Raw genomic sequence first — 25,729 nt, forward strand, 5'->3', positions numbered from 1 at the left:
TGGTTGTTTTTCATTTTTCATTTACTCTTTTGTACAGTATATGTATATGTCTGATTTTATTTTTTATTTTTTCTTTTCTTCCTGTATTTTTTGTCTCTTTTTTACGTATTTTTTAGGTTTTGATATTCTTTTTTATTTAATGTGAGTTGTGTGAATGTTTATATTGCAACCTGCAATTGCATGTGGCGCAACTCGGTGCTAAAAATCAGTCGACTAAGACTTCGTGAAGTCTCAGTCGACAATCTGGCCGTTCGATGATTGTCGCTTCAAGATTCACGTAATATAATGTCTTGTATCAATTCGGCCTGTTAAGACGCGACCAACCCATTTCTTTTTATTTTTTTGCCGCGAAAGGCTACGCGCGGATGGCCAGTGGCTGGATGGCCTTTTCCGTTGTTTTGCTTTTGTCTACAACAAGCAGGAAACTTGCTGGCGCAGCCCACTCTCGTGTATACCTGTACTTTCTTTTTTCTTTTTATTTCCCTTTTCTATTTTAGTGTATATAATCATCAATTTATTTTTATTAAAATGGTTTATTTGTAATTTCTTTTTATATTTAGGCAATACGGAACATGTAAATTTTGTAGAACCGACTTTTTTTTACAGCATGAAGGATTTTACGCTCACCTGTTGATGTCTTTTGTACATGGATTTTTGTTTAGTTGTATGTCGCTTGTTATTTTTTTGTATATAGATTTTTTGTTTATTTGTATGTTGCTCGTTCTTTTCTGTAATTTTTTTGTTTCATTCATGTATTACTCAGGAATATATTTTTTGTAATGTTGATATGCCCTATTTTTCCTACATCAGGTTGACAGAAAAACGGTTGCCTTTTCTTTTTTATTTTTGTCACAAAAACTCTTGTTCCCCTTATGTACAACTAGAATTATCAGAATCCATGCAACTACGAGGGTGCTAACACGTATGCAATTGCATGCATCCAAAACTACATGCAACTCAATGGATAAAATGCGTCCGCAACTGTGACGAGACTTGTGTGGCGATGAGATCGAAACACGCACAATATGGGGAATTTTATTATTTAACTTTATTTTATTTTATAGTTTTTGTACTTTCTTTTTCCCATCTACATGGAAGTCGACATCCAATGGGATATTCAATTTTCTTTTGTTTTTCATGCAATTTGCCCCGTCGATGAGGTGTTTCTTTCTTTCTTTTTATTGCTCTTTTCAAACCTTCTCTTGCTACCTTTTTTATTTTTCATTTTTTATTAAATAACCGTTTCACTTTTGAAAATTGGAAATGTTGCCATCTAGTTGCACAATCGGCCCCGACTGCAACTACATGTCTTCAACATGATCGTAACTCAGTGGTGTTTTTGTTGGGGAGGGAGTAGCTAGCAGGGGTCGCCCCTAAGTACAACTGCACATCTTAAACGCGACTGCAACTCTTTGGTGTTTTATCGGAATATGTGGTAGTTGCATGTTTATCACTAGGCACACAACTCCAAGTGCCCGCCAACTACAACTCTATGATTTTCCATCGGGAGGACAGTTGCATGCTTGGAACTACCATGCAATTGCAAGTGTCTTGTCCTGGCTGCAACTGCAAGTCTTCAATGCAATTACAACTCTGTATTGTTTTGTCGGCAAGAGACAATTGCATATCTGATATTAGCCATGCAACTGCAAGTATCGCCCTATAATGCAACTATGTGTTGTTTTGTCGGGGGGGGGGGGGGGCATGCCCCGGCTGCAACTACATGTATTCAAACACGAATGCAACTCTATGATGTTTTGTCGAGAGGACAATTGCATGTGTACCATGCAATTGCAAGTGTCTCGTCCCAACTGCAACTACAAAGTCTTCAACGCAATTGCAACTCTGCATTGTTTTGTCGGGGAGGGAAAATTGCATGTCTGATACTAACCATGCAACTGTAAGTATTGCTTCATAATGCAACTATGTGTTGTTTTGTGTTTGTGTGTGTGTGTGTGGGGGGGGGGGGTGCAACTCTGATTGTTGTGCCCCATCCGCAACTGCATGTCTTGTAACTCGGCCGCAAGTGGACTTTTTTGTTCTGTCGGAGGAGGCGGGCCAGTTGCAAGCCCGACAACAGCCCCACAACTGCAAGCGCCGCACCCGACCGCAACTGCATGTCCCCCAACATAGTTGCAACTGGACCTTTGTTTTGACGAAGGGAGCGGGCTAGTTGCATGTCCGACACTAGGCATGCAACTGCAAGTGTAGCACCCGACCGCAACCGCATGTCTTCTATCCCGACCGCAACTACACTTTTTTGTTCTGTCGGAGGGGGCACCGGTAGAAGGGGCGAACCAGTTGCAAGCCCGACAACATCCCTTGCAACTGCAAGCTCTGCACCCGACCAAATTTGCATGTCCCCCAACATGGTCGCAGCTAGACCTTTGTTTTGTCGGTGGGGGAGGCGGGAGAGGGGGCGGGCTAGTTGCATGTCCAACACTAGGAATGCAACTGCAAGTGTCGCACCCGACCGCAACTGCATGTCTTGTAACCCGACTGCAATTAGACTTTTTTGTTCTGTCGGAGGGGCGCCGCTAGTGGGGGCGGGCCAGCTGCAAGCACGACAACAGCCCCGCAACTGCAAGCGCCGCACCTGACCACAACTGCATGTCCCCCAACGTGGTTGCAACTGGACCTTTGTTTTGTCGGAGGGGGTGGCGGGAGAGGGGGCGGGCCAGTTGTATGTCCGACACTAGGCATGCAATTGCAAGGGCCGCACCTGGCCGCAACTGCATGTCCCCCAACATAGTTGCAACTGGACCTTTGGTTTGCCGGAGGGGGCGGCGGGAGAGGGGCGGGCCAGTTGCATGTCTGACACTAGTTGCACGTCCTCCCATGCGCAACCACATATGTACTAGTCTGCATGCAATTGCGAGTGACACCACCCGAGCAAAACTAGGGTGTGTACGGGGCGGGCGGTTGGTTGCTTGGGCAGACCGATATGATGGGTTTATTTTTAACTTTTTCGTTTTCTACTTTTTTGTGTGTTTTTGTGTTTTGGATTTTGTGTTTTTTCCTTTTCTTATTAGTGATGTCTAGGATTTTTATTTTAAATAACGCCACTCGCCTTGCACACCCATGGGCCGAACAGTCACCTGTACTCTGGCCTTACCCATCCATGTACAACTTAATATATTTTTATTTTTATAAGATAGTGCCACTAGTTATGCACGTGTCACCCGCATGTCAATCGTCCACGCGCAATTGCATGCTCGTCATTTCTATGCAACCCTTTTTCTCAAAATATTGTCACCTGATCGCTCATACGTTGATCACACGCAATTGCATGTCCGTCATCAGTGTGTAACTTATTATTTTATTTAAAATATATTTTATTTTCCCACAGATCACCTAAAAACTAGTGATATACACTAAGAAAGAAGTAGATGGTCCCAGACTAGGCATATGCAACATTTGCCTTGTTTCAAATTACATTTTTGTTGATCAGAGAGTGACCTTTAGTTTTCTACTATCCGCTTCCCCCTTTTTAGCAGTTTTTACGATATGCACCAGGAAGCTCATTTTTAGTTCAACCAAAGATGTTCTCTAATGATCCTAAAAAAAGATGTTCTCTAATTTATTTTTCTATTTCTGTCAAAATTATGTGCTCAAGTAATACAAACACACTATTTTTTTTATGCATTATGTTATGTTTCATGGAGACACTCCACGCCTGGCAGCGTTGACACAGACACTGATATATTTGTCAGGCCAAATACAAAAAAAAGTAAGCAATCAAGTAGGAGACTAGACAGCCCAGCACACTTTAGAAAAATAGGTACCGGAAAAGAAGACAGCCCAGCACGAGGCAAACTTTTGGGAGGACAAAACAAAAGAAAAGCAGCCCACTTAAGAAAAGAGTTGTACACACAGCCCACATGCACGAAGCTGGAAAATCAATCGACCGGGGGCAAGCCTATACGTACAATGCTGAGTCCTAGCTAAACCCTTAATATTTTCTACTTGCGTTTGCAGAATGACACCGGGCATCCCTCAGCTACTTGGACGTTGACAAGCTGTGCCTACGTAGCTAAACAACTGGAAATATTTAAATTATAGCATAGAGATGTGTGCGGCATTGACATATGTGAAGCATCTCCATTCGGTGCAAGGCCTAGTCACGAAATCGGGAGCTCCAACAACTTTGTTGGACCTGCCCACTATGAGTCATGTGTTTGATTCCATATGTAATTAAGCTACCTAGAGACGTGCATAAGCTAGATAATTTTGCTTCGATCTACGCGGAGCATCTATTCAATTGATGCAAGGTATCTTTACAAGATCGGGATTTCTATCAGATAGTTTTGCCTAACTAACCCAGTGCTGTATCAAGCATATACTTCATTTGCTTTGCTTCCTCACGTGCCTACTTGGGAGATCGCTCTTGCTAAATTACCCTACCTGTAATGTAACAAAAAAGCATGTAACCACTCACCGACAAATACTACAAACCATGTATCACTCCAACGGTAATTAAAGGTGCAAGGGGTGCTAGTCCAAGATGGCCTGGTAAATGGAGAAGTAGATGAACAAATTTTACAGAAACATATATAAGACATCAAAATCATAAGTAACTCGTCCCTCAGACACCTTTAAAATTGTAATTCTGGTATTACACTGATCTGGGCATGGGTGAGTACGTACGTCGCTAGGAAAGTGATTAAGGAGGCTGCACAGTATAACATTGCTGCGGCATGACACATGTTTTTTTAGGCAATGCGGCATGATACAGGTGTTGTGGAGCTAATCGACTCAGAAATTAAGCTCATGTGATGGACGGTGGGGGTGGTGAGCTTCGTAATAAGACAAGATGGCGAGTTTGATCCTCCACCAGGCATAATTTAATTTAACTTGCAGGTGAAGCCTAATTAAAACGGTTGCTCAATTTTATCGAGGATGAGAGGTAGCTGCATTGCCGGCCATGTCGGCTCGATCTGACCTCGATGGACGCGGGTGACAGCTGCAACAGTAACAAAGCAATGTACTAACCATAAGTACCACAAAAGATTCTTGTTCAGCTGTGCCTGGAGTGTTGAGCCATTATTTTTTCTTTGTATGCTTAGATCTGAAACTGGAATACGAGCCAGCTGCGCAGGCATCACGAGGAGGGCGGCGGGCAGTGTGCCATAGGAATGGCAGTGGGTGAAGCTCGCTTGCAACAATTATTACACTCTCCATTTGCGAACCGCATTGGGCTATGCCTCGTAGGCTTTTACTGTGCCGATTTTACTGTATAGAAGGAAACAAACACGAGTAGCAGCGATTGGATTGTTTTCTTCCCAGCAAAGGCAGCTCCGCATTGGGTCGCACGCACAAGTCTTCCTCTCCACCTCTCTCCCCCACACGCCACCAGCCACAGCCTCGGCGATGTGGGCCAAGCTAGCGCGCACACGGCAAAGAGCGGCTGCGGCACCAGTGGAGCTGCGGCGGCTGGTGCTGGATGGCCGCGAAATCGACTGGTGGCGCCGCCGTAGAAAGCGTCCATGCTCTTCAGCCCTCGCCCGGCAAGTCTTCATCCCCTATTCTTCCACTACCACGGGCACAACCTGGGTGCTGGCTGAGATCGTCCAGGACGACGACAAGGGGTTTGATTCCTACACCAATCTCATCAAGGTAAGGTGGCCTGATACACGAATTACACTCACAGATTAGTTCACCATACTGTGAGTCGGCGAGCAAAGGACTAATACTTATTAGAAGGTTCCTGTTCTTGACACTCCTGATGTTGTTTTTTAGAGCAATCATTTTACACGCTATGCTATATATTGTTACATCTTTTGAATCCAAGTCTTACTGATTCCACACTGCCTAAACTGACCACTGTTTTTTTTCCTTCAGTTGCTCGCTCAATGGGTGACAACCGGCTATTTGGTGGTTCTCTTATTGAATATGTGAGTAATATAACCCATCGCCATAGCTCTGCAAGCTGTAGTGCTTACTTGTTAATAATCATGGGGTTCTGACTACATCACTAGCGTCCCCTCGTCCTCGACACCGGCTTAGGTCATTGATCTATATATATCACAAGTGATTAAACTGGTTTTAGCATGAGTTTGTAGTATACGAAATCTGAATTTTTCATCATGTTCTGTACTAATTAAATAGGAAGAACTAAGATGAGCCATGTATTTTTAGTTCTAAGGGGGTAGATAATAATTGTTGTGTGCCAATTCTTTGAACAAACTCTTTTTTTACTCCTTACGTTGGTTTTGTATTTCTGCAGATTTATGTGATGGAGTCTTGATATGTACCATGACATATGTCCTGTACGGTTGTGGGGAATGCACCGAGTAGATGCAGCAGCCTTGATGTTTGAAGTTACAGGGGCATGGACTCTAATTTGCAACCACAAAGTTTATACTGTTGTCTGGGTAAGTCTGGTATGTTCCTTTCATCAACACATGGAATGCTTTATTCCTCTGTCTACCTTGCCATATCTTCAATTTGTTGACGAAAGGATTATACCAGACTTACCCAGACAACATATCGTCAACACAAAGTTTATAGCGTTGTTGTCTGGGTAAGTCTGGTATGTTCCTTGCGGGTGAGGAACACTGTTGGTTGGACCTTTCCTTAAAAAACTGAGCATTATCTTCAATTTGTTGACAAAGTTATAGATACATTCTCCTATCCATAGTGGTCCAATATTGTATAAATGTTTAGGCTTTAGATTTTGTGTCCTTGCCATCTGGTCCATAGCTAACTTGATTTTCTGCCACTGTCACTGTCGATGGATGACCGGCGGCTAATTCTACGGCGCGAAGGCGGGCCTAAATATGTGGCCGGTGCAATTTTCTTCAACGAGTTCAATCTGTCCCAGATTCGGGTCCTCACCGGCTCATTCGAAAACAACCTCAACACTATGGAAGCCAGGTGGCAGGTACTACACAACTGGCATAAGTATGTTCTGAGAATTGTTTTCTATCCATCTTATAGTACAGTTTGTTATCATGTGACACATGCAAGTCTAGCAGTATAGTTGATTAGTGTTGTGGACTATCTTCTAGCTTCTTGTTATAGTCGATTTATGTCTTTTGGTGCTGAACTGTGGATGGTTTTCTTTGACCTATCATGTTTTTCTTATATCATAAAATGTAAATTTTATTGTTATTTGAATGCATTACTAGTGAGTTTGATTGTTACTAAATGATCCCTCGTTTCTGTTAAGAGTTAACCTTGTTGTATAGGTCTAGGTCATGTTTATTTTAAATTGCATGTCATCGTTGTGGTTGGATTGCATTAGTAGTGAGGTAAGTATTAGAGTTTGCATAGAGTTGGCAACACGGCGCAGCGGCAGGATCAACAGGGCACAAAAGCGAGTGCACATGAGAAATTCGGCAACCCAGAAGATGTCTCCATATGAGATGACTTAGTATGTTTATTAGTGATACCATCTAATTAGGCAACAAATTCACTTAGATGATCAACTGTTCACACTTTTTTCTATTATTATCCCCTATTTTCATGTTCTTCTATCATTTCCCAACGGAGTCTTAATCCAAGCAACAATAAAGAAATTAACCCAAATCACTAGAGCACATTTAATTTTTTTTAGGAATGATCAAAACGAAGTTGACTAAGAAAAACATTATGAGCTAAAAAAATAGTCTAAGTGATGAAATGAAGTAAAGATGAGGTCAACCTTTCAATACATAAAGAAACTTAATCTAAATTCTATTTCATTCAATATAATAAGATCTACTAGACTTCAAAATTCATCATTTTTTTCATTTACATATTTCTCAACTTTGTTAGTGCCGATGCAATTTACTAGTATATATAGGGAAAATACATCCTAGCACCCAGGGGTAGTTACCCCACATGTCACATATACTACCATGTGATAGTATATATACTACTTTATCATTCTAAATATGTCCGGATACTGTAACTAAGACATTTCAAAACAAGTTATACAGAAAAAATTACACGTGAGTCCATAGTTTTTGTGTCTAGAATGATTTTTGTTTTCATAGCCTATCTTATATGGTGCAATATAATTCTGAAAATCTCATATCACTTTTTTTTATTGATATAGTTTATGACACAACGCCTTGATTAAAGTTTGGATGACCGGTCATGTATTAAAAAATCATATACGAAGGAACGCAAGGAAAACTCAAACAATCATTTAGGAATGTTCATTGAGTTACATCTATATTGCAAGCACACAACTTTCTTCAGTCTGTTGCCCATTCAGTTGCTAGAACTCATCACCAAATAAATCCATCCGCTGTATGTATAGCGCAAAACACTTCTCAGTCGAAAGTAGAGGTACTGTGCCAACAAGTTCTTTTGATAAGAATCATTATAATACTATGGAAAGATACTTACTCCCTCCTTAAAGAAATATAAGAGTGTTTAGATCACCACTTTAGTGATCTAAACGCTCTTATATTTCTTTACAGAGATAGTACTTATGACCTGGAATAGCAAGATGTCGACCTGCAAAGAAACTGTGAGTACAAATTGATTAGAGAGCCAAAATCACGATACAAGGGATATTGTTATGTAGTCTGCACTGAACCAAACCAGTACAGTTAGCGATGCAACACCGACTCATGAACTCACAAATCACAAAGAAAAAACTATTGGAACATTTTTTGTTAATATATTTGGTACTATTTTTTGTAAAATGAAAAAACTACAAAAACAATTTCTACGGACCCATTGTTCCATATTGTTGCTGAAGAAATTACACTAATTCCCTTCCCAATGATTTATGGGTATATTTTTCAGCAGATTAACTTTCCGCATATATTCCTTTGATGTTATTATTTTTTCTGTGGTGTCATGTTTCCGAACGAATAGTTTGAATGCAACTCATAAAATAGGAAACTAGGCTCAGCAATGAGGTTGTTCCCCTAGAAAGGCCTGCAAGCTCACTTGCCATGACGAGGTCGAACTCCTGAGCCCACCCTTGCAGCGATGACAGTCCAGCTTGACGACACAGACAATCTGAAGCAGAAGCTGGATCAGCCGAAGAGCCCGTACTATGTTAGCTTGTGCTGCCGGTTGCTGCCTGGGTAGGCTTTTGACGCACCACCAGATCGGCATTTTACAAAAGATGGTGGAGATATCATCTAGAACCATCCAGAAGAGTGTAGTAGAATATTTTATAGGGCAGTTGGAGAGTACAGTGACATGCGGAGAATGTATAAACTTATTTATTCTTTTGTTTGAGAGGTTTTAATTTTATATTCGCCTAAAAAAACTAAGTTGGCGCTCTCGGTGTGGTTCCGTTGTCCGTTAGTTTTGTTTAAGTTACAAGAGAATATACCAGGAAGAACTTTGTGCAAGTATTGTTGCTCAAATTCACCAATTCACATCTCAAAGATTCATGAATATTTTTATCGTGGTCATTCTCCAATTAAATGATCAACTTTTGACATGTTTGCTATTATTTCCCCGTTTTCATGTTCTTCTATCATTTCCCAACGGAGTCATAATCCAAGCAACAATAAAGAAGTCTTTCATAGGACCCATGTACAGTGTGGTAAAAATGTGAGAGCGTTACGGCGAACGCTCTTTACTTCCAGATCAGGGCCGGCCCTGTGTTTGGGGAGGCCCTAGGCGAACTCGACGACATGGGCCACTGTATCCTAATACCATATATATAGCTTATTAAGAGTAAATTTGAACCACACATCTTTAATTTAAAATTTAACTATAATAATTCGACTGACTTCATCGGCAACAATAACAACCAAATTCAAATTGACTCGATTGACAACAATCATACTAAAAAGATAGCAAATGAAACTAACATGACATGATTACCTCAAATAAGAACCAAAATTTATTTGCTCCCCTGTACTTGCAACATCTTCATTGACCTCAACATATCAATTTTCATGCTCGTTTTTCACTGAGATGAACATTACTTGACGATGTAAAATACTTATTCAAAGAACCATTCGGTGGTTGAATTTTCAGATTTCTTTCTTTCTTTTTTCTCCTTTTTTCAGCACCCGATAATTGCTTCTTCTTAGGCAGCATGGCAATCTAGAGTCTGTTTGGTTCGAAGCCCCAGCGTGCCAAGCCAAATAATTGGCGTTGACCAAGTGCTCCAGCGGTGTTTGGATCGAATCCCATATTTTGGCATGCCAACGCTGCCCTCGGCTCTCTAGTTCAATTTCTTGCCAACGCGACGGCAGAACGCGGGCGCAGAAAAGCAACGCCAATTTTTTGGCTCGCCCGTGCGTTGGCAGGGCCAACCTGGGCAAAAACCAAACAGACCCCTAATGTCCTAAAATCATGAAGAAAAAAGAGGATACAAAGAATTAGGAATGTATACATCGAATGATTGGAACCCTAGACATGTACATAGAATGACAAAAAATTGAAAGATTGAATTAGAAATTATACATAAAAAAAATTAAAACTTCAAAACTTGGTGCATACTGAAATTGGAGGTTGGATCATGACTGGATAGTTGAATACGTACATACTACATGAATAATAAAATAAACTACTGAAATTGTAAATTAGGGTTTGGGGGGGATGAATCAGGCCACATGGATGGACAGTTCAAACGTACGGACTACCATGGTGCCCTCACGGTCCGCGACGGGATCACGGGAGAGCTTCGTCGCAGACTTGCAGTTGTCCAAGTAGCGGTCTAGCGGACACGGACTTGTCGGAATCCGGATGTATATGTATTGCTGCGGACTGCCTTGCCGGATGCCTGGTGGCGGGGCTGCCGGACTGCTGTACGGGTGCGGCGCGCGCAGCGGTGACAACCAGCGGCGGCCAAGGCGACTCAGGCGAGGGCGAGGCAGCGAGGCGCCGGGCGAGTAGGCCGACGGTTCACGGTCGACGAACCGACGAGACGAACGAAAAGGAGCAGCCGTGCGGGGCATCTGGAGTGAGTCATGCGCGTGACGCTTCGCATCTAATCGATCGCTATTAGAGCATTTCCAGCCGTTGGCCTTTCGGGAGGAGCTAAAAATCGCCCCCTGAAGACGCACAGGCACAAACCGTATGCTGGGAGCGTGATGTCTCCTAGTCGCGGCGCCCACGTTATTTTTAAAATTAAATTTTGGCACAAATACGTCGCAAATTCAATTAAACTTCGGCGAGTTCATACATATTTAAAATATTTTATGAAAAAAGAAAAAAAATGCTACTAGGCCCGCCGTCTCCCTCGCCGCTCCTCGCCGCCCGCCGCCCTTGCAGTTCTACATGCCGAGGAGGCTGTAGAACCGCGTGTCGTCACCGCTGCCGCCGCCGCCGCCGCCGCCGTCATCATCGTCGCCTCCTCCGACGGCCGCCGTCCCTGCTGCAACCATCCCCAGGTTGGCGCGGCGGGTTGGACGGTCCGGGGGCGTCCTCGTCGTCGTCGCTGTCGAGGATCACCACGCCATTCTCGTCCTCGCGCCCACGCTTGCGGGCGGCTATCTCCTCCAGGGCCCGGCGCTGCCGGACCTTCTCGTCGCGGAGGTAGTCATCCCGCGCCCACTGTAGGGCACACTCGTCGAAGAAGCCGCGCCGGCCAGAGGCGGGGGTGGAGTCGTCGATGCGGACGCCGGAGCTGCGGGTGCACGCTCTGACAGGCGTGTCCTGGGGCTCCGGCTTGACGGGGCGGAGGCAGGGGGAGCCGGACGAGGAGGAGGACGCCCCGGGGTCCATGCGCCTCAGTGTCCACGAGCTCCCACGCCGGCGAGAGAAGGACGAGGGAGCGGGGTACTCCAGCCTCGGCGTGTTACCGCCCTCGATTTACTCGAGGACGGCCTCCAGAGTGCGGCCGGGCACGCCCCACCATCGGCGCCGCCCTTCGGAGTTGAGCCTTCCGGAGGGCACGACGCCGTTGGTGGCCTCGAGTTGCTCGGCGTGGCGGCGACGGAAGTAGGGCTCCCAGAGCGGGCTGTTGGGGACGTATCGTGCACCTTCCCTCGCCGCCCGCGGTAGGGAGGCACGGATACGCGCGATCTCCGCACGCCGCGCCGCCCTGGTGGCCGGTAGTGGCACCGGGACCCGTCGGCGCTGATTCTCCATGACCCAGGCACCCGCATGTCCGGTGGGACCGGGTACTCGGCGGGACCGGGAGGTGGCGGCTGCCGAAGCCGTTTGCCGCTGTGCCGTCGCCTGGGAAGCGCTCGGGCATGCTTTCAACTAGAGATGGCGATAGGAGAGGGAGGAAAGGGGGAGAAATGACGCGTCGGCGGTGGAGACTCTGTGTGTGTCACCGGCGCGCCGGGGGTCGGCTTATATAGGCGGAGGCGCCGCACGTACGCGTGGCCACCGCGTGTACGCGTGGCGGGCGAGGGACGCGCGTCGTCCGGTCTTCATTGCGTCGCCCGTGAGGCATCAATGGAGGAGGTTGACCGGCGCGGCAGCGCACGGCAGCTTTGGCATTGATTCGCCGTGGGAAACGAGGCGATGAGGACGACGAAGCGGCGAGAAGAGAGACAAGCCGCTGGCAAGGAGGGCCCGTGGCTCTTTCGCGCCAAAAACAATTCGCCCGGCGCCCCCGAGCGCCCCCAGCGCGCCGAGTTCGGGCTAGGTCCGCCGGCGCCAATTTCGGCTTGAGCCGGCGAAAAATGGACCCTTGGGGACGCGACTGGGCCGATTTTTCGGCGCCGGCGGCCGAAAAACCGCCTGGGGAGCCTTGTTGAGGGCGCGGCTGGAGATGCTCTTCGCTAGCTATCTGATGGGCCTAGCCCATCTCGTTTCTTTTCTTTTGTATTTTTTACCTATATTTTGCTGGGCTATTATATATGTACTACATCATGGGCCCCTCCCCCGCCTGGGCCCTAGGGCGTCGCCCCAGCAGCCATACGTCAGGGCCGGCCCTGTTCCAGATAACGTGCAAACGAGCTTCGAATTTGATGAAACTTCGCATGATGGCTTTCATAGGACCCATATAGGGTGTGGTAAAAATGTGAGAGCGAAAACTTGATGCACTTCAGACACAACTCAATTTTTTGAATGGAACACGCTGCAGCAAAGTATCATAACACTCTGCCGGCGAAGTATTAGGGTTTCGAATGGAAAACTGCCGCTTTTCACACACAACTCGAATTTTCTACATTATTTCAACTTCAAACTTTTTCAAGGTCTTCAAGTCCTGATATCATTTGTAGTGGCGAGTGGCTATCACGGTCTTCAAGTCCTGATATCATGAGGGCGCTTGCATGTGCCCCTTCCGCTTAGCACTGTTTTAGTGAAATTTTTAAGCTTTGGTGGGCAGCATACAGTTGAAGGCAAAAGGTGATCGTTTTCTATGTAATTTTATTCTTGGTTGGTTGTTTTGTGTCTTGTTGTCGTTCCTTTATACATGCCACTGTTTCTCTTTAAAATTGTCAAATATATTAGTGTCATTTCTAAATATATCTATACCTAAAAATAAATGGGCTATTGCTTATGGCGGCCCGTCGTAGAATTGCCTATATGGTTTACACAAATTACATCGAGTGCCAACACTAAGTGAAAAACCTTTTTTTTTCTTAAGTCGCCGGCCGTCACGATGTTTCATATAAATACATCCCCTTAGAAGTAACATGCACTTCTATCCCGTGGCTAGAGCTCGAGTCTTCCACTGCGAAGAGCTGAGTTTGATCCCTACTTCTCCCGCATTTTTTCTCACTTTTCCCTCTGATTTTTGGCATTTTCGTTGGCGTAGGATAGAGCCGCCATCTCCCAAGCGTGTCTTAGCACATAAACTGCATACTATTGTAATTTAAGCCCATCTACTCTATATTTAACATTCTCTGTTTTTCACAGATACAACTACTTTTTAAAATTCATATCTTCTAAACCTTAACTCTAAATGTAACATGTCACATGTGAGCGCTTAGAAGAATCTGTAGATTTCAAATATTTTATTATCTTGCATGTTAATTATTTTCAAAATTATGTTTAGGATGCATCCTTAATTGATACTTTTCTTTATATGGGTATTTTGAAAATGCCTATTGTATAGGTTTCCCATCCATTTAAATTTACTAGATACGATAGTCTGATGCTCGCACAAAAACTATTATTGGCATCATAGGGTATGTTCATTCCTACCAGCTAACATATGCTAAAGATTACAACAGGCACATAATCGTCCTCTTCATTTCATCCAGCGCACAATAACCAACTCATATATGATGATGTACACTAAACTGCTGATACGAGTTTTATGTAAACTACATACTGCTTTCGTACACTTTCAAAATCGCCCCACAATTATGTTTTTGGGCAACACAACGTACCTTGTTGTTTCTCATACCACATCGTGAAAGAGTTCAAGGGATTTGCTGATATCATCGAGTGTGTGTGTGTGAGAGGTGATTTTTCTTCTCGCGTTGCAACGCACGGGTATGTTTGCTATAAGAAGTCTATAATGTTCGTTACACGTATCATATAATCTGGCGCCGGTAAGTAGCCATCAAAACATATAACTACAATTAAACTGAAGTATATCTGTCAAACCACCCGGACAATACCAAGTGCCTCAGATTGAACGAGATCGGCAACCTGGATGGATAGCAGCAGGCCATGCTCCGTCTCCTTTGCCAAGGGTGGCAGCGAGAAGTGCCCGTACGTGGAGCTCCCGCTGCGAAGCTCCCTCATGGCCACCAGCGCCGCGATGGTGTTCCTAAGGATGCCCTGCTCCATTGCCATGGGAGTCATCTCAGTGTCGGTGCAGCGCTTCCTCGTCCACGGATCACCACTGTTGTCGGAGGCGAACACAGCCTCCGTGGTCTCCTCACACTCGCGGACGATCCTCGACATGAGCTCTGTCGTGTAGAATGGCTGCTTAAGAACCTCCTCGATGAAGGGCAGCCGGAGCAGCCGCCCCGTACGCTTGTCGTGCTTCTTCAGGATCTTGGCCAGCCCTGCAATGTACGTGTAGCACTAGATGTTCAATGATCTTGGCCAAGTCATAAGACCAGTTGGTCGTGTGGAGAAAAGCTACGACTGGTCTGAGTAGAGACAGTCTCTGCAGGTCGAAGCGTACAATTCACGATAGTTGCTTTCTTTTTTATGAGAAAATTAGAGCAGAGCTTGTCGTGTACTCTGTTTTCTGTTTGTGTAAAGCTCTGAATTTCTTCCGATACTACCACGAACTTACAATTTCAAGAACCTTCCAAATTTCCTTTTTCTCAAAGCGTGCCCAAAAAATGTTACTTCGTACTGCTCCCTCGGTCCCATAGTATAACATTGTCATTGTTAAGCCAGAGGAGATGAAACAAACCTGTGTAGTTGACGGCGCTGTAGTTGAGGAGCAGCACCATCTCCCCGTGCAAATCCACGATCTCCCTCCTCACCTTCCTCATCTGCGCCGCACGCTCCGCCTCCGACGGCTCCTCGCCGGCCACCGCCTTCACCGTCTCCCTTACTTCCTGCACATTGTTTTAATTACATCCGTTACAGGTTACTGCACTATTTCAGTATATTTTCTCAATCAACAGTAGGTACCTTATGGCGGATGATGAACTCTTCCTCCTGCTCCAGGAAGAAGGCGTTGAACCTGTCCACCTCGTCATTGAGGAGCCGCATGAAAGCGGCCTCCGCCGCGGCACGGTGCGGCGAGGTGCCGGAGACGAGTCGGACGAGCACCTTGAGGCGCTTGTACGCCAGGAACTTGTCCCTCCACCCCGGGAGGCTCTCCTCCACCTGCTTCTTGAGCCTCTTCCCAAACTTCATCTCGCAACCTCGACTCCTGGCTTGGCTCGCAAAAATGCAAGCTCTCAGCTACTTTAATGGAGATACGATCGAGCTGTGGGGAGGCGCCGCGTTATTATGGATCGCGGGAAGGGGTTGGTAAGTTTGGAATATTTGAAGCATATGCTGCCTGCCCTGGTCGGCATGGAGGGAAGCTGGGAACTGACTACATTATCCATATACAGTACTAGGATTTGTCCTTGTGAGAGGTAGCGTGGACTTTGGGTCAAAGCAACCAAGGAGAGAATTCTTTGGGGAAGGAGTAAAGCTCAGTCAAAAAGAGGATGCAGCTATAGGTAAGAAGAAGATATGCGGAGCATATTCCATTTCAGGAAGACTCGGGACAGACATGGAAATTTAAGCCTCTCGATCGAGTTTTCTCCTTCCTCTTTGAGCTCTGTTCAAGGAAGGTATTATTCCATGGTTCCCCGCAAAAAATGGTATTATTCCATTGGAATATGGGATCTTCGCAATTAATCTGGCTTTGTAATACTCTACTCTTGACAGGGCCGCATATACTCCCTCTGTTCCTAAATACTTGTCTTTCTAGAGATTTCAACAAGTGACTACATACGGCGCAAAATGAGTGAATCTATACTTTAAAATATGTCTATATACATTCGTATGTTGAGTCCATTTAAAATGCCTAGAAAGACAAGTATTTGGGAACGGAGGAAGTATATAGCAGCTTTGGGATGTCATATTTCTGGCTTTTGCATCAAATTTTCAGACCGTCGTCTTTCCCATGCATAAATCTGGTTGTCTTTCTTCATATAATAAAATTAAAAAAATCACCTCTGGGAGAGAAGATCCTCACCCGAATGCATGACTCAAAGGCCATCAAGGCGAGTTGTTACAAGAGTGCTAGTGTGCGAGGAAATGTATTGCCGCCAAGGCATAGCGGCATCCTTTAGGTTGGGCTTCAGGATACTGGGCTTGTTTGGTACTCAGCCTAAGGTTGTCACGCCTAATTTTAGTCATGTCACAACAACTTAGACATATGTTTGGTTCATTGCCACACTTATGGCTTGCCACATTTTTCTATTTATATGGTCCACATGTCACATGTTTAGCTTTTTGCCAAATCTTGCCACATTTGTGGTGGCCGTTTTGTTAGCCACACTTTTTGTGGCAGCCACACTTTGCCTAAGATTAGTTGTGGAGAGGATCCTCACCAGAATGCATTACTCAAAGGCCATCAAGGCGAGTTGTTACAAGAGTGCTAGTGTGCGAGGAAATGTATTGCCGCCAAGGCATAGCGGCATCCTTTAGGTTGGGCTTCAGGATATTGGGCTTGTTTGGTACTCAGCCTAAGGTTGTCACGCCTAATTTTAGTCGTGTCACAACAACTTAGACATATGTTTGGTTCATTGCCACACTTATGGCTTGCCACATTTTTCTATTTATATGGTCCACATGTCACATGTTTAGCTTTTTGCCAAATCTTGCCACATTTGTGGTGGCCGTTTTGTTAGCCACACTTTTTGTGGCAGCCACACTTTGCCTAAGATTAATTGTGGAGAGGATCCTCACCCGAATGCATTACTCAAAGGCCATCAAGGCGAGTTGTTACAAGAGTGCTAGTGTGCGAGGAAATGTATTGCCGCCAAGGCATAGCGGCATCCTTTAGGTTGGGCTTCAGGATACTGGGCTTGTTTGGTACTCAGCCTAAGGTTGTCACGCCTAATTTTAGTCATGTCACAACAACTTAGACATATGTTTGGTTCATTGCCACACTTATGGCTTGCCACATTTTTTTATTTATATGGTCCACATGTCACATGTTTAGCTTTTTGCCAAATCTTGCCACATTTGTGGTGGCCGTTTTGTTAGCCACACTTTTTGTGGCAGCCACACTTTGCCTAAGATTAGTTGTGGAGAGGATCCTCACCCGAATGCATTACTCAAAGGCCATCAAGGCGAGTTGTTACAAGAGTGCTAGTGTGCGAGGAAATGTATTGCCGCCAAGGCATAGCGGCATCCTTTAGGTTGGGCTTCAGGATACTGGGCTTGTTTGGTACTCAGCCTAAGGTTGTCACGCCTAATTTTAGTCATGTCACAACAACTTAGACATATGTTTGGTTCATTGCCACACTTATGGCTTGCCACATTTTTCTATTTATATGGTCCACATGTCACATGTTTAGCTTTTTGCCAAATCTTGCCACATTTGTGGTGGCCGTTTTGTTAGCCACACTTTTTGTGGCAGCCACACTTTGCCTAAGATTAGTTGTGGAGAGGATCCTCACCCGAATGCATTACTCAAAGGCCATCAAGGCGAGTTGTTACAAGAGTGCTAGTGTGCGAGGAAATGTATTGCCGCCAAGGCATAGCGGCATCCTTTAGGTTGGGCTTCAGGATACTGGGCTTGTTTGGTACTCAGCCTAAGGTTGTCACGCCTAACTTTAGTCATGTCACAACAACTTAGACATATGTTTGGTTCATTGCCACACTTATGGCTTGCCACATTTTTCTATTTATATGGTCCACATGTCACATGTTTAGCTTTTTGCCAAATCTTGCCACATTTGTGGTGGCCGTTTTGTTAGCCACACTTTTTGTGGCAGCCACACTTTGCCTAAGATTAGTTGTGGAGAGGATCCTCACCAGAATGCATTACTCAAAGGCCATCAAGGCGAGTTGTTACAAGAGTGCTAGTGTGCGAGGAAATGTATTGCCGCCAAGGCATAGCGGCATCCTTTAGGTTGGGCTTCAGGATACTGGGCTTGTTTGGTACTCAGCCTAAGGTTGTCACGCCTAATTTTAGTCGTGTCACAACAACTTAGACATATGTTTGGTTCATTGCCACACTTATGGCTTGCCACATTTTTCTATTTATATGGTCCACATGTCACATGTTTAGCTTTTTGCCAAATCTTGCCACATTTGTGGTGGCCGTTTTGTTAGCCACACTTTTTGTGGCAGCCACACTTTGCCTAAGATTAATTGTGGAGAGGATCCTCACCCGAATGCATTACTCAAAGGCCATCAAGGCGAGTTGTTACAAGAGTGCTAGTGTGCGAGGAAATGTATTGCCGCCAAGGCATAGCAGCATCCTTTAGGTTGGGCTTCAGGATACTGGGCTTGTTTGGTACTCAGCCTAAGGTTGTCACGCCTAATTTTAGTCATGTCACAACAACTTAGACATATGTTTGGTTCATTGCCACACTTATGGCTTGCCACATTTTTTTATTTATATGGTCCACATGTCACATGTTTAGCTTTTTGCCAAATCTTGCCACATTTGTGGTGGCCGTTTTGTTAGCCACACTTTTTGTGGCAGCCACACTTTGCCTAAGATTAGTTGTGGAGAGGATCCTCACCCGAATGCATTACTCAAAGGCCATCAAGGCGAGTTGTTACAAGAGTGCTAGTGTGCGAGGAAATGTATTGCCGCCAAGGCATAGCGGCATCCTTTAGGTTGGGCTTCAGGATACTGGGCTTGTTTGGTACTCAGCCTAAGGTTGTCACGCCTAACTTTAGTCATGTCACAACAACTTAGACATATGTTTGGTTCATTGCCACACTTATGGCTTGCCACATTTTTCTATTTATATGGTCCACATGTCACATGTTTAGCTTTTTGCCAAATCTTGCCACATTTGTGGTGGCCGTTTTGTTAGCCACACTTTTTGTGGCAGCCACACTTTGCCTAAGATTAGTTGTGGCAAAGTTAGCCATGAACCAAAGAGGCCCTATTAGTGTGGTAATAGAGCCATAATGTTGTTCAGATCATACCTTGGTAATATTTTTCAAATACTTGTTCAATTTTTTTGAAAGGGATAAGTATATTTTTCGTCCTCGAGCTCTGGCGATAGTATAAAAATCGTCCCTCAACTCCGAAACCACTAAAACTCGGTCCCTCAACTATTTAAACCGAATATTTTTCGTCCCTCGCGACGCTTAAAGTGGTTTTGCTATGACGTGGACCCGATTTTGACTAAAATCGTTCACGTGGCCTGGTTTTGACTGAAAATGTGAAAATGTGACAGTAAATGTGCAGTCTACTTCATCATTTACAATAAATGCGACAATAAATGTGCAGTAATATTCTGGATGTCTGCTTCAAGTTCAAATGTGACAGTAAATGTGCAGTCTAGTTTATCATTTACAGTCAATGTTACATCTGGTGCTGCAAGTTCTCAAGTTGGAGGAAATAAAAGAGCAAAAAAAGTCCCAGCAAAACTACTGGACCAGTATATCTGTATTCATGTTTGTGGTTATCCCTTGTGGTTATGTCAGAATTCATGTCTGTTTTTTTAGAAAAGGAGGATGCACCCCCGCCTCTGCATACGGCCATTTTATAAATTATTAAGCACAAAAGACCTTACAAAGTAGTACATCAGTAAGCCTGAAGTCACCATCTAGGCAACATCTGTCGCTACTCCTACCCCCTTGATGCAATGGTGCCGAATGTCCGAACCTAATATCAAACAGACATCGCACCAAATCCTAACATCTAATGCCGGATGCCCCATCCTAGCCACATACTGGGACTGGGTCACACGCCGGTCCGGCACACTCACCGAGGCTGCCGCCGCCTTCTTCCACCAATCCATCTACAGAGCAGGTACTGACGCACAGACCTTGCCAGGCCTGCCGTCGACGCCACCATGGCGCCAGACAGCTCGACCACCCTGCACTCGTCCATCCAGCCGCATCCGTCGTTGATATGCAGCTGCACCATGCCGCCACCACTCGTCGTCAATGATGCGGTAGATACAACGGCGCACCACCTGGCAACCTCCACACCATCGCCGCTGCTGGAGCTACTCGGAGCCCACCATCCACAACATCTCTCCCCCGAACAACAGTTCCTCCCAAGACGGCGCCTCCATGGAGGATACGACGCGCAGGACGTCGCCGCCGCCCAATCCAGTCTGAATTTTGGACTTTCGTCCAGGAGGGGTTCGGGGGTGGATAGGAGGGACCTCGGGTTCGCCTCCAGGAAGGGCAACGACGTCAAGTGACGTCACCGATGCCGGGCCGAACATGCCGACCAAAGTTTCCTCTGGTCCCCATCCTATGCCACCAAACCTCCGTGTACTCTGGATCCGGCAAGCCACGATCCGAAACCCGCGAAGATGAAAGAGCCATGGGGTTCAACCCAGCATAATGGAGGATCGAGAAGAACTCCTTGTAGATCTCCAGACGCCGAACCCAACGATCCGCTCGTTAAAAAAACAGAATTCATGTCTGTGGTTGCTTCTAAGACTAATCAGCACTATTTCTCATTTACTTCGTCTGACTTTGAGAATTCCGTTGTGGTTTGCTTGTAAGACTAATCAGTACTATGTTTGTGGTTATGTCAGACTATGAACAAGAGAACAATCTGCTATGTCTTTAGTTTACACAATGGTCTAAAATCATGTGAACAATGTGCTATGAATCCCATTCAGTTTATACAATGGTCTGAAACTGAAACCATCTAGTTAGCATACAATTTGTTGTTACCAATCTAGACAAACATGCGACTGGGATGCTCTAAGCAAACCCAATTTTTCATAAATAACATTGGTCAGATTACATGGTGGTCAAAACCAGGCCACATGGACGGTTTTAGTCAAAACCAGGTTGACGTCATACCAAAACCACTTTAAGCGTCGCGAGGGACGAAAAGTATCCGGCTTAAATAGTTGAGGGACTGAGTTTTAGTGGTTTCGAAGTTGAGGGACGATTTCTATACTATCGTCAGAGTTCGAGGACGAAAAATATACTTATCCCTTTTTGAAATACTTGTTCGACATTTTTCAAATATGTATATATATATATATGTATATATAAGTACAAAAATAAACCAAAACACACAACAGAAACCGAAAAAGACAGAAAAAGGAGGATGTGTGGTCCCGCGCTCCTGGGTCGGCACTTCTTGGTCTCTCCTTCAGCGATGGTTCCTCCCCTCTTGCTGAACACGAGATATAGGGACGCCCAACCGGCCAAGCGCTTCCGACGGTCGCCACGACTTCTCGCTATCCACTGTTTGGGCAAATGTGAAGGCCACAATAGAGTCGGTTACATCCATGTGCAAGCCCACGTGTCTGTGTGTACATCGCACAAGCCCATCCTTGTCATATTTTCTCCTCTCGAAAAAATGTCTCCTTCTACATGCACGGCTGAGGAGCGCCTCAGCTGTAAACTCCATTAATCCACATCTCTGCCTTTTCTCCCCCGGACCCCACGGTGCTACGAATCATGGGAGGGTGGCAGTGCAATTGGCAGAAGCGGGGATTCCAAGCTGAGGCGAGGGAAACTTCGGCCGAAGATAGCTTGTGCGATGAGTCGTGGTGCTGCGAGCTGGCAACGACTGTCGCAGCAACCTGAGGCCATGGGTGCTGGGACGGCAGGGTTCCGCGTGTCGCGCTTTCTTTGGTCAACGGAACGATGAGTTGTGGCGGTGGCCACGAGGGATGCTACAAGCCGAGGAGGTTCGACATCGTCCGGTAGCTGGGCGACAGCCTAGTCGTGTCGATGTAAACATTGATGAAGGAGCTGTGACCGTTGGCGGGGCCATGCTGCAACTGTCGATGGGACCATCGGCATGGCTTGCGGCAATCGATCACGAAGGGAGCTGCGACCGGCGTTTAGTCGTGCGAGCATGCGCCGAGGATGTTGCGACTGGCGAGCCATTTTGCTGGGACCAACGCGTGCTGTAACCAGTGAACATGGAATATTTGAAGCATATGATGTCATGGTTGGCACGGAGGGGAGCTGGGAACTGACTATGTCCTCTCAAGAGCACATGCTAGGACTTTGGTCCTTGTGAGAGGTATGATGTACTTTTCGATACGATATGATACATGACGTCTTTTTTGTAAGAGGTTGTTTTGAGGACTTGAAGGAAAAGAGGGAAAAGATGTAGGTAGAGAAAAGGCATGTGATGATGTAGGCCAGGAATGTGCGCTTTATGCGGGACCACTAAAGCAAAAGCATGTGATGTGATCTAAACAATGTTTGCCCTGAAGAATGAGGAAGCTGCAAACATGGACGGAACGTGGAAAAAAGATCTGACGCGGGTTTATGCTTTACCAGACGCGAATATCCAACGTACCTTCTTGCTGCTATACGGTTAGTGTGATGTTGGGTTTCAGCCCGTGCCCAACCACCGCAAAGCGTACATGCCTACTTCCAAAAGCGCACTAAGAATTCGGCAGCAAGACAACCACCATAGCTCCGGATCATCTATTTTCTAATTTTACAACGATATATTCCACCGCACTAGCTAGCTACGCATTGTGCTCTAAGATTAGTTTTCTTTTTCCTCCTTTGAGAAATGCTCTACGGATGTGACACGAGATAATGAGGATGTGAATGCACATAAACAACCGGAACTCGGAAGGTACCCTGTGTGTGATGTAATCTTCTCATTGTTCACGCTACCTCACTGCCCTAAACACTAGCTCTTATTGAGAACCAATGATGCATCTCTTGCCCATAAAGGATTAAATATCAGTTTAACACACATGTGTCTTATAAAGGCGAAATATTTCCCCCACAAAACAAAAGGCGAAATATTCCTTGACTAAAAGATAAACTACTCGTCAATAGCAAGATGCTCATAATGTTTTCGTCAGTCTCAGGATCAATCTCTCCTATATATGTGCACACATGGATAAGATGTGCATGTGTGCGTTCTTAGGGGTGAGTGTACATCTTAAATTGTGATTCAAATTCTAGTGTGTTGTTGAATATGACACAGCCTCATGCTAGTACGAGCCTTGTGAGGCATTGCGTTGGTACCTTGTATAAGGCTCCAACTCATTTACTTGTACTTTTATTTCTTTATCTATAAATACTAGATGATACCCCGCGCGTTGCTGCGGAAATATCAGTAAGCAATTTGGCGTGGATATAGGATTTTTCTCTCTCAAAAATGAATAGATGAGCATCGTGCAAATACAAATACATATTTTCAATCAAGATAATCTTGGGTTACTCCATGCAAAAGAAAAAAAGTTAATCACGTGCTATACAGAACCAAACTGAATATATAGTTTCTTATGAAAGAGCAACAATCCTTATTGTGCAACAAATGTAATTAATTAAATTACAAGAAAAGGACTACTATAGCTAAGGATGTTTTTTTTGGTGAAAATGCTTGAGCAAGTTTGCAATTTTGATGGTCACTTCTGGCCTCGTCTAAAAAATGTTGCCAAACATAACATAAGAGTTGTTTACCTAAAAAGGGAGGAGATAGAGTTCTTAGTCTTGTGAAGTAAATCATGAAGAACGCAAAATTGGCAAACTTAAGAGAATAGCAAACAACTTGAAAATTAAATAACTTAGTTTGATATATAAATCATGTTAAAGCACAATTAGGGTTTAGAGTGTCATAGTACCAAAACTAAATATACATCCATGCTTCAAATCCAGTTTATGAGACCTCAGTATGACAATGAGCAATCTAAGGAAGAAGGGTCTGAGGAGAGGCTTAAGAATTGGCATACCAGAAAGTGGAACTGGAGTACACTGTATATTGAACAAAAAGTAAGAAATGTCCCCTTGATCTGAAATAACAATTCAAATAAATGAATGGACAGAATGCTTTAATTTCTATCCTACCAATATGTGGGAAAGACATAATATCAATAAGCCTCATGCATGAAGAGCTACGGAAACTACATAAGAAAATAATGTAAAGGTCGGAAGAACATACACCTTCATCTTGCACCATGACTTATAGTACAAAATATTTCAAATTGTTTTTTCCTTTGTAAATTAAAAAAGGTTACGAAAAGTCAGTATTTATGAGAACAAAATTTCATGAAAAACCGCATCTTCAGCTTCTACATGGGATTATTTCAGAGTTGCACTGGCACATTCTACTTTACATCCGCTTTCAATGATCAAGGCAATTCAGTGAGAAAGTACGGAAAATACTATGACTGTGAACTGCCTTTTGTGGGTTCAAACACAATATCCAATAAACATTAATTATCCTGCTGTAGTCAAATACCAGGAAAACATATGAGAAACTAACGATATAAGTAATATTCTGAACTCTACTGAACTTTTATACCCAAAATTTGTTGACCAAAAAATACATTCGGTGTAGAGGTTGTGGATGACATCATTCTCTGAGTGCTATTGTCAGTAGCATTTTCTAAAAGGACACGGTACAACCATTTGCATAACAAAACTGGGATGCAGTATCTAATCTCTATTATCTCTGTCAATAGACCACAAATATTCGATTGCTGGCAGCACGACCTCATTAATCTGCACAAAGATTCAGTTTGAAGTAAAACAAAAGGGTACCAATTGCACGTGCATAGTTAAAGAATATGAAAGAAGAATAAAGGTTAAGATTAGTAATCAATCTAAGAGAACACGGTAGAATTAAAACAAAAACTGCAGTATAGTTTGAGACGAATTGGCATGTTGAATACCTGACGGGCGTTGACTGTTCATATGGGGACCTATAGATGAATCTTCTTTTGTGGATATATGACCTGACGAACATATATCCACGCAACCTGACAGATTGAAAATCCTGTTCCTCCATCAGCCTTTGTAATCCAGCTGGGAGTGAACATGTCGTCTGCCCAAGCCCATACAGCGCGATCCCACGCCAGACTAAAGCCACGGCCGGAGCAATCTTGTATTCCTGTTCATCCATCAGCCGTGTCCCATGAAGAAAATCAGATTGAAAATAGAAAGAAAAAATACGGCAAGAAGAACTCATTAGAGAATCGTGTGCGTAGGAAGCGGGAGCACCATTGAAACTTACCTATCTAAGAACTCCGGGGGGCTGTCCAGCCAAGCGAGAAGACCTATCCATTGGCTACCAGGCGAGCGAGCGGCTGCCCTGTGGCTGTTATCGGCCGCTGCTACCATTGATTGGTGCGGATGGGGTGGTTGCGCAGCAAAGCACTCGCCTGCGAGAATACATAAAGGCGTGGAGAGATGAAGATGAAGGGATCGAGAGAGGAGCGGGATGTGGCTGTTACCTGTTAGTGGATTTTTATTGTTTTGGAATCTGGAGTAACCGTGATCCATGGAATAGAAAAGACAATAGGCTCCCTCGTCAGTTACGCAAGGCGAAAGCGATCGCTTCCGTGACCAGGCG

The 25,729-nt window shown here is 44.7% G+C and overlaps 1 protein-coding gene across 1 annotated transcript; it reads right to left on the reverse strand.

Moving 5' to 3' along the window:
• Window positions 1-14,418: 14,418 nt before the first annotated feature.
• On the reverse strand, window positions 14,419-15,720 carry LOC123153925 (SPX domain-containing protein 3). The gene is made up of 3 exons (XM_044572799.1): window positions 15,415-15,720; window positions 15,191-15,338; window positions 14,419-14,831 (listed from the first exon to the last, which is right to left on the reverse strand). Exons 1-3 carry the CDS (start codon window positions 15,640-15,642, stop codon window positions 14,419-14,421), a joined length of 789 nt encoding a protein of 262 aa, XP_044428734.1. The 5' UTR covers window positions 15,643-15,720.
• Between the last annotated feature and the right edge of the window lie 10,009 nt (window positions 15,721-25,729).

Source organism: Triticum aestivum, chromosome 7A, assembly GCF_018294505.1.
Source record: "Triticum aestivum cultivar Chinese Spring chromosome 7A, IWGSC CS RefSeq v2.1, whole genome shotgun sequence".
Taxonomy (NCBI): Eukaryota; Viridiplantae; Streptophyta; class Magnoliopsida; order Poales; family Poaceae; genus Triticum; species Triticum aestivum.